Below are 15598 nucleotides of genomic sequence, written 5' to 3'. Positions count from 1 at the left end.
TGAAAATCCAGTTTTCTCTAAAACAAACAACTTCAAATTACGTAACTTCTGTTTAAAAGTCATCTGCTGCCACATGGTTAGTCTCAAAGTTGGTTATTTAGAGGAAGGTTGTAAATGTGATTAATTCTTGTAGAACGACTAGCAAAAGTTCAACAAAAGTCTCTATTGCAATGTCACATTTTTCTCCAGGTCAGTCAAGTTGAGTAATTTCTCAGAAGTCCAGAGTATTCTAAAAAGTTATCCAAACAACAAGATCAGCTTTTGTATTTATGTACTTCTTTACTTTCAATACTACGTATAAAAGCCCGTTAACATTTCTAATGATCAGAATATTAATTACTGCCTCATTTTGATCCCTCCCTCTTTCTGTCTTACTACTTGTTTTCCCACAATTCCTTCTCTGTTTTTTCTGCTGAAGCAAGAATTAAAGAAATGATGTTAGCTTTGAAACCAAATACAAGTAATAGCTGCAACAATCTACTAGAATTAAAATCTGTGTTACAGCACAAGCAAGTCAAGCTGAGAGACAGAGACACGGTGGCAACTTCTGAGCATCTAGTAGGCAACTGCATCTTAAAAGGCAGCAATGCTGATCTTGGCAGAAGCTGCCCCATCTCTCACAGGGATGATGGAGCACTGATGTGCTTCACATCACGACCTGCTTTCTGCTGGCGGCGGTTGCCGTGATGGAGAGGGGGTTGTGTGCCTGTCACAGCTGCTCTGAACTGTGGCAGGGGAGAGAGGACGATGAACATCTGGGGGCAGTAAAGTCTGGCTCAACCCATGCAGCTCAGCTTTATATGCTCACACGAGCGCCCACTGACCTGTTACCTCGTTCCTTTGCTTGTCACTCCCATGGAAAACAGATGTGGAATGTCACGTTATTTAGATTAAAAGTGCCACATCTGACACAAGGCCATGACTAAAGATGACACGACAAATGGGAAGCAGCAAACTCCCAAGTGTTATGATGTGTGCACGTTCCTAATTAGCACTTACGCGTTTTCTTCATTTCAGTTCTTGTGACTGAGCTTATAAACAGCCAGACACCTAATCTACTGATTGACAACTGCTTCACATATGCTAATGTATAATTGCTAAAGGCCTGAAGAGTCAAATTCATCTCGATTATTCATTATTCAGAAGCAAAATCTAATCAGATTCCACCGAAATCTGATGTTCTCCCAGCTGCGCTTGGCCTAACAAGCCACCACCACCTTTTAGTGAATGTTAGTTCTGTTTTTAAAGAAACCGATGGCGTATTTGAAGTTTCCACCACCGTTAATTTGAAGACTTGAGCGTACTGTGAGTGACACATGCTGAGGTCTCAACAGGCAGGATACTGTTGAGAAATCAGAGGACACTGTAAAACATTCCTTCGTGTAAGAAGCAAATGCAAAACACTTGTGGCTTCGGTATAATGTTTTTCTCTGGAATAACATGGAAACAGGAAAGGCAAATGATAATTGATGAAAAAACATGACAAAAAAGACACAGGTTCTGGGAATTTTGCATTAGACAAATGTGATTCATAGAGCTCACATCAATGCAATGTAATCGTGGCTGTTCAGAAACCTGAGTCTCCCGTTTGATGGGCATGTTGTTTAAATTCCCAGGGACTGGTGTGCATTTCAAGCATTATTATAAATAACATCCACTCTTTGGAACCCAGTAAGAGCTTTAGTTGCATTTTTAAACACTTGTGTGTGAATGGTCTCATTAGTAATTTTTTCCATTTCATCTCTAGTCTGCATGTGTTTTTTGCTTATGAAGCACTGTTTCCTTGTTTTGTAGCCATAAAGAACTGTTCCAAGAATACCAATTTTTTAGAAAGGTTTTCATTCCAGACTTGTTACCCTTGGAGAATTTAAACCTCCCCCCCTTGCCTCCTTCTGCTCGCAGTTAGTGAGCTACATAAAGTAATCCAAAAAGATGCTGGACCAGGATTTCAACAACCAGCATTATGCAAGGGGACACCATTTTCTTTACCTATGCTATAAACTTCTCAATAGAAGCTGGCTACAGTCAAATATGAACCTATGCTAAGGGAGGAATCCTTTCCACAAAATTCATGGATTTGAAAGCTTCTTTCAGTCTGACTTGTGTTACCCTGATTATACCTGTCGGAAAGGGGAAGCAGCCAGCCTGATTTGACATCTTGTTATTGAGGCACATGAAATTCTTCAATATGTAAACCCTCTGCATGCCTCCAAATGAAATGTAAAATTGCACAAGTATAATGACTGCTATAAATATGAGAAAAAAGCAACAAAAGATTCTTGGCTTTGCTTTTTATGTTGAAGTTTTCTAAAAACGTAGGCTGTAAAGAAAGGAAACAAATGAAGATGGTTCTGGAGGGGAAATTAGGCAGAAGCTGACTGATTTTGTAGTTCAGAAAGGCACAGGGTTTTTTTCTGACAGTTTTGTGGCAAGACTGATTAGTACATTGCAGAGGTACCCCTTTAGTTATCCATATGAGCCTAAATAGAGATTTATAAAAACGACAGCTACAGATTCATTTTTTCCAAAATACATGGATTTCTTTATGCTGGATTTAGGTAAGAAATATCTACAAGGTATGGAGTACCTTCAGTCATAAAACACACTTATGGGAAACCACCAAGTCTGGGATGATGATGTTCATCCTGAAACATGCTGACCATTGCCTTAGGGTACTCTGGTTTGCTCCAGGGCTGCACCAGAGAGCACTGTGGCTCCTTCTGAGCTGCAGAAGTCAGGACCCAGCTAGACCTGTGTCTCCCAGGGTACAGCCTGGCCTGCCTTTTGGAGATGGCATTACCCTTTGGTGATGCACAGAAAATACAGATGTTTACATTGATCTGTACATCACAAAGTCTGATGGTAGCACGCATCACTGCAAAAGTCCATGCCCATATTCACCCTTGTACCCACAGTGAAACCAAGGAGCTTTTAGCGGTGTAAATTCCCATCTGAGCTTGACATGTCTCCTTCCCTCCCCCAGAAACACACACATTAAGTTTGGCCCCTGCTTGGCAATGGACAGTCAGAAAAAGCTGCCTGGTTTTTGCAAAGTTCAGAAAGCAGGGTCGAAGTGGTGGTGACAAACCTGTATCAGCTGGGCTGCACTCTCTGGACTGCCGTACCGATGGTCATGCCCATTGATGGCCAACACCCGGTCATTCTCCTGAAGCTGTCCATCACGGGCTGCCATGCCGCCTTCCAGCAAGTTGAAAATAAACACCCCTGGCTCATCAGCCTTGCGGACCAGCTTTATTCCCAGCTGCTCATCTGGACTGCTTTTGTTTAGCACAACATGGAAACAGTCATCCCTATTGCAGTGAGCATCAAGGGAAAGTCCACTGTTTCGGCATCGGTACCTCTGCTCTCGGAGCACCGTCAGCCGGAGCACCTGGCAGGGTTGCTTCAGGATTGACAGGGCGTAGTTGTGAGGCACATTTTTGATGTCCATGCCATTTACCTGGAAGAAAGGAGCATAAATCAGCTGCAGAAAGACCGTCTAATCTGAATTGGCACTGGAGAGGGCAGATCTATTTACACAGATGTCTTCATACGAAGTGACGTGCGTTATTTCAAACTGTGTCACGTAGGGGGCCAAGTTTGCGGTACAGAACAGTTTTCCCCCCAAGGAAAGGACGTGCTGTAGAGACACTCTCTGCCTTTTTTTTTCCCTTTTCTCGCTGATAGTCTCCAGACATACATGTTATTTTTCAGCTTTATTATTGCTCTTTCCCAAGCTCCAATATCCTTTCATATATCTTAGTTTTATTCCACTAGCTTCTGATTTCAAATCACCTTGCCATCCTTTCCTTTCACTCCCACCACTTTCCTGCTGTTTTTCTTCTTCATTATCTCCCAGCTGTCCTAGGTACAGCAAAAAAAATGTTCCCACTAATGAATCTCTAATTAAAATGAAGAAAAGAGACTCAGGTAGAAGTTTAAATGCCCTGGATATTTACTAGCAATTATGCTGATATACCACACCAGAGAATTGGGCTTTTTGTGTTTCTCAGTGTTTTCCAGGTAAGAATTAGCTCAGATGGTGGTAAAACTGCATAACTGCCGCTTCTTTAATCTGCCTGGGGGAAAGAAAGAGAAAAAAAAAGAGCTTCCAGTCAATCCTGTCATATCCATGTGTGTGTAAGAGTCACTAGGTATTACACTTTATCATTGCTAAATGAAAACCATTTGCAAGGTTGTAATTTGTTGCTGGCTGGAAAACCCATTTCAGACAAGTTATTTCCATGTAGTTTTACATTGCACAGGTCAAACCATTTAATGATTAAGAAATGTCTCCAAAGTGCAACAAAAATATTCCCCAGCATGGACAAAAGCATTCGACTGGCTTTGTTTTTGCAGAATGCCTGTGTGGGCATCACAGGGCTGTCCCTACTGTGGTCTGATGGGGGGACTGCACCCCTACAGATACAGCTCAACTAACTTTAAGTTGCCAGCTTGGGTACCACAGGCATGAGCTGCATCAGCATGGGGCTGAAATTGCTGGGAATCCTCAGTAAATCCCCGGGCAGTCAGCCATGGCCAGGAAGAACTGAGCTGGGCCTGTCCATGCTGCAATCACAGCTTCCCACTGCAGTTTGGATGTGCCCTGCAGCAACAGTTTTGGCTCAGTGGTGCCATTAACTCTGCCGTTCTGTGCTGGCACCAGGACAAAAAGCCTCCCCAAAATGCACAACTGGGTGACACTCATCCAGTGGCCACCTGGAACCACAATCCAGAGGCATGTTTAAACAGTGCCAGAACGAAGTATGCCTACATCATTATCCTGAGAAATCCCTTTGGCCAAGGTCTGTTAGACGTGAAGTAGAAGGCATGTCACAACGCTGGCAAGCCTCAAGTGTCCTCAGCTACCACTGGGGTCAGCAAAAGCTAGGAAAGCATGGTGGCTTACAGGTGGTGCTCTGAACTTCAGAGGACAGTATCCTTAATCATTACTCACATGAAATATGTAGTAGAAGAAGTCAATAGGTCTTGAGAACTACTCACTAACCCTACCAGCCAGGCATGCCAGAGCAGGCAGTAAGATGGACGTCCAGAGCCCTACCTGAAAGATGACCCTGAGATATACATGCCAGACCTTGAATTCCACCCTACTTCCAGCTCCTGTAGCCTTACCCCAGCTAACGCCACTCCAGTTAGCCTGGGTACCAGCACCAGTCTTTCCATGGCAGCATGGCCCACAGTGAACAAAGCAGCCTGCTCAAGTGCTTATCTGTAGTTTGGAAAACCTATGCTGAGTTCTTTGCCATCTCTGGTCATGCTGTCATCAACATTTGAGCTAGCTGATTTAAGCTGCTCTGGGTATACCAGGGTGAGCTGCAGCTGTACCTTTGGTTTGCAATGTGGATATAACTGTGCATGCCAGCTACACACCATCAAAGCATCAAAGCAAGGAAAGGAACTAGTATTTTCTGTCATCACTCTCTTCTTCTAAGGACTGACGCATTAATGTAATTTAGCATGCTTGCAGAGCTCCAAGTCACTGGGGCGGCTGAGAGTGCAGTTCCCATTCAAAAACTGTTGCTGAAGCCACTGCTCATGAGATACATGATCTTTAACCATCTGGCCTAATTCTTGTTCATCTGTTACACATTTCTATAGAAACAGAGGCAGAAGTAGCAGCCAACAGCTAATCCATGAATGCTGCTCAAGTTTGTTCTCAGAGATTTCACCTGTGGCTGCTGGTGGAGCAACACTCCCAAAATAGAGCAGGCAGTGTCTGACGCTCTGTGGTGCTGAACACGTCATACAGAGGAGCTAGGTGCTGAAATAACTTAACCCTGATCAGGCCCCTATCACCTATCCCAGTGTAAGTGGGATGTAAAGCAATGGAAACTTCACTTCACTAACTGAGAGTTAAGACAGTAGTTCGGTAGAAACAAACTGGACAAAAAGCCCAGCCTCTGCTTTCCGAAAAAAAACTTTTGCACCACTGGGTTGGAAATGCCAACAGTATATTGCATTACATTGCATTTTGGATGTACCGTGTTTGGGTAGAAATCAGAGAGGCCTGGTAGTGAATAGGAAAAATAAACAAATCTGGAACCTTGAAAACAGTTGAAATGAATGAAATCATCACAGCATGCAGAGGAAGTGAACATCTTTCTGCATACGTTATTTTACCCACACAAACAAGCAACATTGCAAATCTCATCTCATGATGGACTTACATCGTCTTATTCTTTGTTAGGTTATGTTCTATCTTGTACCTACACAGTACTATACCTTTAGGATCATGTCTCCAGGCAGCAATCTTCCATCTCTGGCAATTACCCCATCTTGATAAATATGCTGTATAATAATGTGGACCAAAGGAGTCTCACTGCCTCCCACAATCCTAATGGCCAGGTTTTCATGTGGATCAGTACGGTTGATCTTAATGCAGGTAATTTCCCCATCTGGAATCAGGTGATACAGTCTGGGAAAACCTGGAAATGCACATTGTAAGGTATTTATTTGACATCACAGCTTTGCTTTGTTAAAACATGTACTGCACAACTTCAGGTACCTGCCAGTAATCCAAACTAGGTTTTCTGTGTGGATGTGATTTATACTAAGTGGGGAGGAAAGGATACATGTGTTTGCTGGTGGACTTGAAGGGATCTTTTTTTAATTAATACATTCAAGCTTCCTTTTTTTTTCTACAAAATACAGCCCCAAATCTTTGATGTAAACCAGACAGATGAAACGTACTTAAGGAAAAAAAAAACCCAGTTACATGTGTTAATATTTTAAGGTAACAAAATATATTTTTAGTCACCAGAGACCCCTCTGAACCAGGCCGCAGTTCTTTGCTGGCCCTAGACCAGATGGTCATGGACGCCTCAGCAAACCTTCATCCCCACTGTGGTGGGCTGCCCACCCTGTCTCACTGGTAGCTTCCCCAGCTGGCCTGAGCAGTACCTGCCCTGACTTCCTCCATTTTTGGTGCGGTAGCTGAGGACTGGGTGCTTGGCTTGTGACATCCAAGGAAGCAATCTTTTACCTTCAGCTATCAGAAAGGTGAGATTTCTCAGGCAACGCAAAGCAAACAATAGTTTCCCCACCAGACTCCTCTCCTTTCAACACTGCTTAAACTCTAGGAAGTAGGAATGACTGGCTCTTACTGCAACGTGTCTGTATTAAAACCACAGTACGCTCAAGGTGCCTGGAAGGAAAGATCTCCAGTGGCACTGGCAACCTGAGTTTGGAGGGAGAGACTAATGGTGGGGAGGGGTCCTTTTTGTATTTATAATGCGCTGGATAAGAATATCCCCTTCCAAACCCTGCTTTTCAACTGGCATGTTTGTTTTCACAGCATGTCACTAATACTTTCTTTCCTTCTAGATCAATTCAAAATCATTTTAATCCACATTCAACAGTGTGCAAAGTTGAAGTAAAAGCGCCAGAGAGCTTTCTAGCACAGGTGTATCAGCCTTCAATTATTTTGAATCCCCCCTAGGTGAGAGAAAGCTTTTGCATTTTTTATGTGTGGGTGCAATCCAGTGCTTCTATGGAAAACCTGTAAGTTGAAAAATTAAGTGCTAGTAGTTTTTTTCAATAACGTATTTTAGAAGTGAAAGTACAGTGACTGTTACTGAATAGTGGTAAAGTGTTAAATGAAAATGAACAGAGCAGTATCTGAGGTAGAATAAATATTTTCTACTACAGAGTTAGCAGGAAACAAACCAGCAAGGCACCAAAACCTTTTGGGAGAGAGCAAGGGGAAAGAAAGAACAGGAAAAAAATATTAAGAAACACCATGTTGCATCCCTTACCACTTCTTTGATCATATGCTCTTCGGGACGGGAAGCTGTCTTCCTCCATGTCTGTAAAAAGCACCTACCAGTAGCACAGACTTCGACTTTGTAGTTTTACACAGAGTTGACAGGCAATAAAAGTCTATCTAGATAACTATGCAGCTTTTATCAGCCTAATATCCAAGTATTCATTTAGTTTTTACTCTCGTATTAGCAGTTTCTGTGCTAATACAGGTTTACTTCAGCTTTTCACACAACTTTAGTGTCTCAGGAATGGAAGGTGCTTCATTTTCCCCATACTTCTCTATTTTCTGAACATTCCTTGCCCAGCTTGCAACTTGTTTGCTTCTCTCTAGCCTGAAGGGTGGATTCACCCCATCTAAATCCCGGCCTCTAAGCCAAATGCATAATTTGGTGATCTACTTGCTCTGGCTTCCTTTATAGTGCATGGGCACGCAAAGGGAGTGATACCCACTTCACCATTAAATCACCTCTGGAGGTGCTAAACTCTCTCCACTGATATGTAAGAAGAAAGAGGCAATTAACTCTGGCGTCTCAGCGGGGCGCTTGAAGTCAGACAATATAAGTACTCCTCAAATCACCAGAGGCCTGATCCCTGTGTCAGAATAAGCATGCACAGTTTACACTCTCGTTGTGGCTATAAGGGGATTTTCATGAAAAATGCAAATGATAATCTGGATGACCAAATCTTCTCTGCATGGAAATAGCTTAAATTAATATCTCTGTATATTTTGCAGACTACCAAAGCAGTCCTATAGCAGAACTACTTCCATTGCCCATTGCACAATGACTCACCTCATGTCCTAACACACTGTCTTTTTTGACTCAAACACTCTTTCTATCGTACATCATTCTGAAAACTTTTCTAAAGGAATTACCCAGCTGCATTTCTTTGCCATGGAGAACTGTGGACAGAACAAGCTATTGACACTCTCATGTTATTTCAGTCTGTAATTATCTCAGAGCAAAATCAGAGCAAAGTGGCAGTGAACAAGTCTCCATACTTATATAAGACTTACATATATCTTTATATAAGGTATAAACTTATAAAGGTTTCTTTGCATCTTGAACAATGCCTTAACTGGTTTATTAAGTCTTGCAGTGGCACTTGGCTGGCTTTCAATATGACTTTACACAGATTCTTTCAGAGGAATTTTTAATACCTAATTTCCTTCTGAAGTGTGCAATCTATGACAAAACAAGTCTTCCCAAGACATTTTTCTTGCCAATCTGCAAGTCAGTAAAGTTTCTCTTTTCACAGTTAGCAGGATGTACTGCCTCACCTCCTGTAGTCATTTGATTTATGTTCTTTATTGAATATAATTAATAAATTGCACCATTTTCTCCTCAGATGGGCCAAGTAACCAAAGTCACTCCATGATCCCTTAATTTCTGCTCTCTTCTCTGAAGACTTGTCTCTTGTTTTCATCCCAGACATATACATGGATGCTTATATTACCAAGAACCTAGACTGTCATAAGCAAAAGGTCAATGCCTATTTTGATAAACTAACAGTAAGTTTGACAAACTAAATGTATAAAATACACAAATACGTATTTTTTGAATAAGAAAATTCACGATCGCTCTTTCACCAAACAATCTGTATACATCGTGTGTGGTTTGATCAAAACCTACCATGCCTATTTCAAGATGATGCCGTGTCTGGAAAGCAATGTCTTCAACTGGATTTTTTCCAGTGTGTAGACCATACTTGGAACAGGTGGACCCTGCTCCAGCACCTGGTTGTGCACAGTGAATGGGGCCCCAGCAACCCAGTTTAAGGGACTCCTACTGGGTTGAGGGCTTGTACCCTTCACATATACACGGCCTGTTCTGAGGTTGGAGCCTCAGTTTGCACAGACCCCATTTTCCAGCCCTTACACTCTTAATTATATTTCTCCATTCTCTTTGACCAGGTTTTCCAGAGCAGGAAAACCCAGGAGTATTGCATACCTTTCTTTACCATTTTATTTTTCCAGTCCTTAAATATCGAAGAGCTGCTGAATCTAGAAAGAAGTAAACTTTCTGTCTTGTTTTTGGTGATTCTTGCAGGTTTTCCCACAGAGTGTTGTGGTTTTGTCACCGGGGGTTGTATGGAGCATGCTGAATCTGTCAATATAATAAAATGTCATCTGCATTCAGAAAGATTGTGTGTGCTTTTTTCCTCAAGCATTATTTTCCTTATATTAGTGTGCAATTTTATTGATATTTTCACACATCCCATTACAGTAACGAATAACATAGGAGAGACCAGTTTACAGAGTAAGCTCCGCTTGTCTGGTACAATGTAGAACACCGAGCACTTGTTAGTATAGTGGCCACAAGACTGTAACACAAAATTTTAAGTATGCTTAATATTTTATGCCGACAGTTTATAATACTTAATGGTAGTGTTCCTTCAGTGCTCAGGCTTATGCTGACTTCTGTGTGCACCATGCTCCTTCCAACAGTGCTGCCATCAGGATAATTTCTCCCTTCGTTCCCAGTATCCATTGTGACAAAGCATTGTGTAACGTTTGGTATGACCCTTGAGTCCAGATTAATCCAAGGTCACTGTAAATAAAACTCGTGTCTCAGGTTGCAAGTCCTTATTTAGATCAGAGGGTCCAACTGATGTGCGATGCCAGCCCACCCCCACAAATAAGGCTATCTGCAGGGACACACACTCATGCTTCCCGTCACCTGGTCACCAGAAATTAAACGAACCTTGTGTAACTTATTCTCGGAAAATTCTTGTGTCTATGAATGTCAGGTGCACTTGCGCTAGTGTGGGACTTCGTTCTGCAACTCTTCCTTCCCAACTGATTTTCATTTAACATTTCTTTCTCCTAGAAGTTTACCATCATTTTGATTTAATGCCTTCCATTAATTCCCCAGGGATGCTGCTGCGACGGAGGGGCAGGTAGCAGGCAATGCCAGCTCTAACATCTCTTCTTGCTTCTGCACACTATTCTCACCAAAAGAGTCCCAAAAGAACTAAAATGAAACTGCTATAGAGTTGAATGTGTCTCAAAAGAGTTGTGGCTATGTCACCTACAGCAGGCAAAACTCTGCAGTGGAGGAAATGCTACAAAGCCAATCTCTCTCTTCTGGAAATTGCCTGGCTCATCGTCCCACAGCAAAGTGCTTTGAACCAGTTCTGGAAGCTTTCCAACAGCTGTTTTGGGAAATCAGAACTGCAACTGAACCAAATCTGGGGAAAACAGGAATACCTGTGGGGTGCAGCCTTCTTGAGACAGAAGTTGGGCTGCGCTATCTTGTCCTGGGGCTGGATAAGCCACTTTCTTTTCTGCACATAGAGAGCCTTAATGCCATGAAATGGTTGATACTTAGAGCCATCTGTTTTTCCCTTTCCTTCTTTTTCTTCATCTACCTTTCCCAAATATTGCAATATAATATCTATCTTTTGTATATATACACACACATATAAAACCACAGCACTCAGACTGAACAGTAGGAGTGAGAGACACCCGTACAACAGGAGAGTGTTCTGTGGTCCTGCCAGGGCTGCCTTGGTCTTGACTGCTGCAAAGCAATAACAGATGGTAGAACTGCACCCACTATGAGACTAAGAAGAATGAATTTGACTTTGAACAACATTTGATATCCTCAAGCAATCATAAATTCCATTTCTTGTACAATGGCTTGACTGCAAAATGGAACTGATGAACGTTTTTGAAAACCAGCAGCAGAGCTCCCTTTTATTGTAAAGCTGTATAGCGGCTTTTGCAGTTGTATTCCCAAATTCTTTCCTCCTAAAGCATTAGCTGGTTTACTACTTGTATTTGTAGATCAGTTTGAGTAAAGAGTGTGCGTGTATATATATAGTCTTTTTTGGAAGTGAATTTAAAGGATGCGATGCCAAACTAAAAGCACAGTGATACAAATAAGCATAGCAAAGCTCTTTGCTTGGAGATATTTTATCTTTTAAGTAGATTGTCAAGGTCATTTACACTAGTATATCCAGTGAGAAGATATTACGTCTTAAATGTATCAGTGCCGGAAGGATGTCCCTGTCACCTTCCCTCACATCTCAGAATGAAACCATTTCTTTTAAACTTCCCTAACTTCTACTTCAGACCTGGAAAGATATTTGTAGTTGTAAGTGCTATCAACGAGATTACTCTCAGGTCGACATCACAAGCTTGAGTGCTGCGCTACAGACAAATACTTCTTTGCATGGGTTATTTACAAAATTATTACAAATTATTTTTTTAATAATTTGAGAAAATCTTAAAGCCTCCTTCCCCCAAATATTTTCTCATCAGTGCAGTTTTCATTCACTTCTAACATCTTCTTCAGTCTGGACAATGAACGGTTCTCTGCTGAAACTGTCACCAAAACTTTTAAACAGAGGAACAAAGAAAGCCTGAATGATTTAAATCCAAAATAGGTGCATATGACATTGTTTAAACAAATCAAACCACAGGTTACAAATGGAAATCATGAAGTAATCTTCAGAGCACAGGACTGCTACCAGCTCCAGGTATAAGATAGCACTAGACTGTAACTATTTCTCTGTTGTAATTATAACAGAAACACATTTGCTGTTATATATCATATTTTCCAGTGTCCCTAGGCTTCCCAAAACCAGCACTGCATTCAACTTCAAGTTAAGCAGAAACATGGTTATGTGAATGGTTTTTTCTCCATATCAGGAATGATTATTTTGTCTCACACCCTCACAGTTATATCGCAAATCAGCGTTGGCCCTACAGATATATCAGCTTCAGATTAAAGACACCTATACACTATGCAGTGTGCAAAGAGTTAATCTGACTTCAGTGCTGCTGATGCTAAGGGCCAATACATAGGTATGCACTATGGTTTTCTTTCTCACAGCTCCTTTGACCAACACCCAGGCAAAACGCAGATTAAACAGAGACATCTGAACTAAGATGAGGGGACAGATGGACTATTGAGCTTTGCCATGTGATCTAACAGCTCCTTTATCAACAAAAGGTTATCAGTAAGAAGGGGTTATTTCACTCTGTGTCCACTGTGAGGCTGGCACAGTCTCAGCTTTATTCTGCTCAAGCACTGACTAAGCCTGGTGAAGAAAGAAGCCACCAGAGAGGTGGTGAGCTCCTGGAGCAGTGAGACATTGCTGAGGTGTGCTCTCAGGTGGTCCCAGGCATAAGCCTGTTAAACCTGGGGCAAGGCAGCAGCAGGAATCAGTGCCCTCACACTGGGTGTGGAGACTTCTGAGGTCAGGAACCACTGCCCACAGGAGCACCTCGGTTCCCAGGAAAGCAGAGTGTCAGACAGACAGTGTCAGACAGTGGGGAGACAGACACATGGGGCTGCTTTTTTCCAGTGGCTTTGGGTTGGACCTTTAGTGAGCACTGGGCAGAGCATACTGCAGCTATCCCTAAAGACTGATCAGCAACTCTAACCAGCAGTCCAACCACAGACTGCTTAGAACAGCTGAGGATTTAAAAAAATAAATAAAAACAGAAAACATATAGAACTGGAGAAGAAAACAAGCCTACAGCTGGCAGGATGGTGATAACTGCTACAGAAAGAAGTTTATTCATTTGCTCCTCCAAAAAGAAGAAACAGAGAGAGCCTTTGAGATGCCATTGCACAAAACACCTGTTGCAAAAGACTGAGTAGGAATCCTTGTTGTATTTGTACTGCTGCAAGTTACTTGCTAGCATTTTTTTGAAGACCAAATTAATGAACTGTGTAATCAAAATGCATTCTTTGTATAGGTAATTAATACAGTAATTTAGGTACCTAGCTTCTGTGATCTCATGCATAAGGGTAACTGCTCGTTGCATAATTACATGCCTACCTGGTTTTTCCAGTGCAGTAGAATTTATCTGGAAGTTTACAGGCAGGCTTGGTGCAGAGGAATGAAACCACAAGCAGAGTCAAGGACAGAATGACAATCTTGACACTGTGGATGGGACGCTGAAGTGGCAATCACTTCAGGGCCCCATTATATGTCCCTTAAAAAGGAGACAACACCGTTTTTCATTCTGCTGGAAATGTAAAGGCCAGTGTCATCTTCACACCTCCTTCTGTTACCATCTGGACTGTGCTGGGTGACTGGATAGGTACTGCTGGCATCCAGATCATCCTCACACACTCTGGACAGGAAACCATACTTTCAGTGGAAAAATTAGTAATGTCAACTATAAGCCTAGGTAGAAATCAGTCACAAAAATGCCTGTACCCCATCCTGAAGAGGTATCTTTTAAAAAGTATGAATTAGAGACATGCAGAATTTCACTCCAGCTGAAGAAGGGCAATCTTTTTTTCTTAATGGATTGAACAGTTGCTAGGGAATGAGAAACATGTCTGTCTGCTCATAGAGACAAATTATTTGCAAAATTTTACTTGGGGGGTGGAATTTGGGACACTAAAGTTGTTAATGATGAGGCCAAGGAGCAGATTCACATTATTTTTATGGAAAAGGTTCATGATTTTGAATTATCAGGTTTTATTTTGGCTACATTAGCAAGTACATGGACTAGGAGAGAAAGTACCAAGAACACAGTAACATAGTGAAACTCTCCTGAAGGAATAAGCAAATAAAGCAGAAGAAATATTGAACACTGTTCTCTGATTCACCACTTCAAGGATAACGATGTCTAAACACAGCATTTGGCAGCCTTTTGTCCTTATTTTGCGTGGGTGTCAACAGTAGCTTGAAATACAGAGAAGAGGGAAGCTGGATATTTTGTCTTCTTAAAGCCCTTACCCTGGACATTTAATGTGGGAAGAGAAGTGAGGTGCTGAGTCATCAAGCAAAGGAATAATAAGCTCAGTGAAGACCTTGATTAAGATGATGATTCCCACTCAGTCATCACTTCCTCTTGATGCAGGAATGCTAATGGTGACTTCATAATTACAGTCCAAAGCAATTAGTAACATTTGCTTATTGCTTTGAGGATGCCAAGTGTTAAGCGTTACTGCCCGCCAGACCCCTCATCCTTGACATATGTCAGACAATCTTGCCTCTTCCCCTGTTTAAGAGCACAGCATTCTTACCTCATCACCTGCCTGGCTGAGGTAATACAAGTCTGTCACCAAGGATCCCACAGAAGTGTTGGAATAATTACAGTACTTTGCACTTTCATACCTTCCTCCCACTGGGAATTTCCAGTGCTTCATAAACATTAGCCAAAACTGCTGGATTTCCTATAATGTATGATCACTGTGATCCGTCTGCTTTAGGGGGACAGACACATGGTGATGAAGCCTCTTTAACAAAACGATAGAGCAAATCCGCAACAGCTCCCGTAACAGATCCCAGCTGCCCAGACCCCACATCCCGCATGCTAGGTATTGGTCTGGCTGTAGCATGCAGGCTTTTAACAGGACCACTCTACATGTGGTCCCACACACCCCAGTAATTTTCTTGCATGTCAGTCACTGACAACTTTTTAAAGAAACTAAGGAATGATTGGATTTTCTGGTTTTTTTTTTTAACCATGCACACCCCACCACATGAAAGGCATGATAGTCACGGACATCAAGTTCCTACATGGTTAGGGTCCCCTACCGCCTTTTAAGTGATAACACAAGAAGAGCAAAGCATTACCTTCCTCTCCAGCAGCAGAGTTTCCGACGGTCTCCCTTTCCCGGTCAGCCTGGTTGGAAACCGCACTTCCACTTTTTGTCCTTCGAAGAACACTGAATGCCTTGTTTATTTTTTTAAAAGATCTGCTTCTTATAGTGGAGCGTTCAAAGTGTCGAGCTGCAGCAGCAGGAAAAAACAAATCAATACAGTTCAGCAGTTCTGGGCTGGAACTACATAATTTCTGCTGCCGTTGGCATATGACAGGATATAACAGCAATGGCAAGGCTGC

At 42.1% G+C, this 15598-nt stretch overlaps 1 protein-coding gene across 2 annotated transcripts in view; it reads right to left on the bottom strand.

Moving 5' to 3' along the window:
• Nucleotides 1–15598, bottom strand: part of LNX1 (ligand of numb-protein X 1) — an 87281-nt gene that overhangs the window by 18142 nt on the left and 53541 nt on the right. Inside the window, exons 4-7 of one of the 2 annotated variants that reach the window (XM_075091465.1) lie at nt 15331–15486; nt 9732–9887; nt 6244–6446; nt 3089–3460 (exon numbers count right to left, since the gene is read on the bottom strand). In XM_075091465.1, coding sequence (XP_074947566.1) covers nt 3089–3460; nt 6244–6446; nt 9732–9887; nt 15331–15486 — 887 coding nt within the window. The remainder of the gene's footprint in view (nt 1–3088; nt 3461–6243; nt 6447–9731; nt 9888–15330; nt 15487–15598) is intronic. The other variant, XM_075091466.1, reaches the window with a different exon arrangement.

Source organism: Phalacrocorax aristotelis, chromosome 4, assembly GCF_949628215.1.
Source record: "Phalacrocorax aristotelis chromosome 4, bGulAri2.1, whole genome shotgun sequence".
Lineage (NCBI taxonomy): Eukaryota > Metazoa > Chordata > Aves > Suliformes > Phalacrocoracidae > Phalacrocorax > Phalacrocorax aristotelis.
Note: the sequence above shows the minus strand (reverse complement) of the source record. Positions and strands in the feature narration are given on the sequence as shown.